The sequence below is a fragment of the Montipora capricornis genome, chromosome 4 (genome assembly GCF_036669925.1).
Source record: "Montipora capricornis isolate CH-2021 chromosome 4, ASM3666992v2, whole genome shotgun sequence".
Lineage (NCBI taxonomy): Eukaryota > Metazoa > Cnidaria > Anthozoa > Scleractinia > Acroporidae > Montipora > Montipora capricornis.
This window is the reverse complement of record NC_090886.1, coordinates 5,980,220-5,982,719: the sequence shown is the minus strand read 5'-3', so window position 1 is coordinate 5,982,719 and position 2,500 is coordinate 5,980,220. Positions and strand designations below refer to the sequence as shown.

Sequence of the window (2,500 nt, the reverse complement as noted above, 5' to 3'; positions counted from 1 at the left end):
TCGGGAAAAGTCATCTTAAAGATACGCTGTTCATTCTCGGGATTAAGTATCTTGTAGGCGTGCGACATAAACAGCGTTTTATGATCTCCATACTGAAGGGCAACTTTTCCACCGTTTTTCAGAGCCTTGAACATATTTAAGAAGACCTTCTGTTTATCCTTTATCCACTGCATGACCAAATGGCAGAAGATGATGTCGTATGTCTCGACTCCATTTCCGGGGAAGTTTGAATCATTTCCTTCAAGAAAGGACAGGTTCGAGATTTCACTGTGAGACTCCTGCGCCAACAGAATCCGTTCCCTATCAGGATCAACGCCGACAACCTTTCCCTCGGGTCCCACTAGCTTAGCAAGGAGTGCAGACAGTTCTCCTGTACCGCAGCCAAGATCCAAGATCACATCTCCGGCTTGAGGGCATACATCTTCCTCAATGAAGATTTCACCGTCTCTTCTTTGAAAAGAATTTGATTCCTTCTGGTAGCCCTTCGCAGCATCTGCCATTGCATTTGCCAAAAAACTACTCAATATTCTCGAAAAGATTTCCTGCTTCTCGGAATACTTTAGAGGTATCCGAGTTTTAACGTCGATAGAAATTCAGTTTATGTTTGGCAACAATTACGAAGCGACCGGTGATTTCATGGGCTTAGTACAAAGTGCCATACCTTGTTGAGCAATATATACGGTAATCAGTCTTATGCTATTATAATAAGATCTGCTCCTTGGGCGACTGATTGGTTGGCGCGGCGGTGATGAATACATTCTCTGCGTGACATTTGCGTGACAATTTGCGGATGACGACCAGATCTTCCTCAATGAAGATTTAACCGTCTCTTCTTTGAAAAGAATTTGATTCCTTCTGGTAGCCCTTCGCAGCATCTGCCATTGCCCTCACCGATAAACTATTCCATATTCTCGAAGAGATCTCTTGCTTCTCGGAATACGTGGATAAAAAATCATTTTATTTGCGCAATAATTTACGCGGCGGTGATTTCGTTGGCTTAAGGCAAAGTGCCATGCGCTCTTGAGCATTACGTAATCAGTGTTGCGCTATTATAATAACTTGGGCGACTGATTACTCGCCAGCAATGAATCGGTTACCCGCACATTTGCGCGACAATCAATTTTACGAAACACTTTTGGATTTATAATGCGACATTTTTTTAAACAATATTTTAACTATAAAAAACTGCGATTAAACATATCTAATCATACTAAAAAAATACTAAAACTTTGCTCAAAACTTTGTTAAGAAACGACAACGTTTCCACGTTTATTTAAATGTCATTATCAAGTCAAAGTAGTTTGAAAATTGCAATCTATTAATAGTAAAAGACAATAGTGACAAGAGGCCTGTATATCCTCATTAAGAGTCTAAACGGTCAGTGTAAAACGCAGACCGCAGACCGTAAAATGCAGACTGAGGGTAAAATGCAGCCTGCAGTCTGCGTTTTACACTGACCGGAGTCTAAAGCCTAACTTGAACATCCATATGGACTCCATACGTGCCAAACTTTTTGTTTAAGTTTCATTGCTCCTTTATTTCACCATGGCTGTGTTTTCACGACTGCCGTTGTCTCGCTTAACATTCCTGAAAGTGGTTTGTTTGCAAACTTTGTCGAGGGACTTCAAAGTGATACGTTTTTTCACGGGTAATTAAAGATTAAATGAGGAGAGAGCACGTACCAATGCAATAATAAAAATAACAAAAATAGCACGCCTGTTGTATTTCCGATTTGAATGACCGCAAGCGACTCCTCGTTGGCCGAAAGTAATTACCAACTCGCGTAAGCTACCTGGTTTAATGGAAATTCCATGGAAGTTTACCGACTTGCTTAACTTTCAACGAGTTGGAAAAGCAACTGTTTTCACGTGATTTCCAGTTGTCACTCGCGAAGCGACCTCAAAAACCGCTGGTAAAAACACGGCCAACACAGTCTTCTAATCTACTATTGTTCTTTTAGTGTTTATAGATTGCAATTTTCAAATTACTTTGACTTGATAATGACGTTTAGCTAACGTCGAAACGTCGTCGTTTCTTAACAAAACTTTTAACAAAGTTTTTAGTGCTTTTTAGGCTGTTTAGATATGTATTATGCAATACAAAAAGAAGTATTTCCGGGGAGACCAGCTGCCCTGGATAACCCCTGAGATCTCCACTACACTTCAAGCTCTTTTCAAATCGCGTCAAACCACCTCTGCAGGGTTTGAGCTAGGATTTGATCACTGGGGGACAGTTTGTTCCCTTGGATAAAATTGCGGGGGGGCATCTTCATTTTTTAGGGGACATTCAATTTTTTTCAGTTTAATTTTCTTACGTTCAAACACAGAAACAGGCAAGCCAACAAAAACATATTTCATTTATACCTGTTACTTGTAATTAAAAGGATTAAAACAGACAAGAAAAGTTAAGGAAATTGGTATCAAGACTTTTTTCCTGTTCGTATTTAAACCAAGAACCAATGACTATGCTTTATACATGTACTCCAGATGCAAAGGCGTCT

The 2,500-nt window shown here is 39.9% G+C and overlaps 1 protein-coding gene across 1 annotated transcript in view; it reads right to left on the bottom strand.

The window, feature by feature from the left end:
* LOC138044425 (malonyl-[acyl-carrier protein] O-methyltransferase 1-like) overlaps positions 1 to 1,116 on the bottom strand; it is a 1,663-nt gene extending 547 nt beyond the window's left edge. Inside the window, exon 1 of the mRNA XM_068890939.1 lies at positions 1 to 1,116. This exon is cut by the window's left edge and continues 547 nt beyond it. Coding sequence (XP_068747040.1) covers positions 1 to 500 — 500 coding nt within the window. The 5' untranslated portion in view covers positions 501 to 1,116.
* Between the last annotated feature and the right edge of the window lie 1,384 nt (positions 1,117 to 2,500).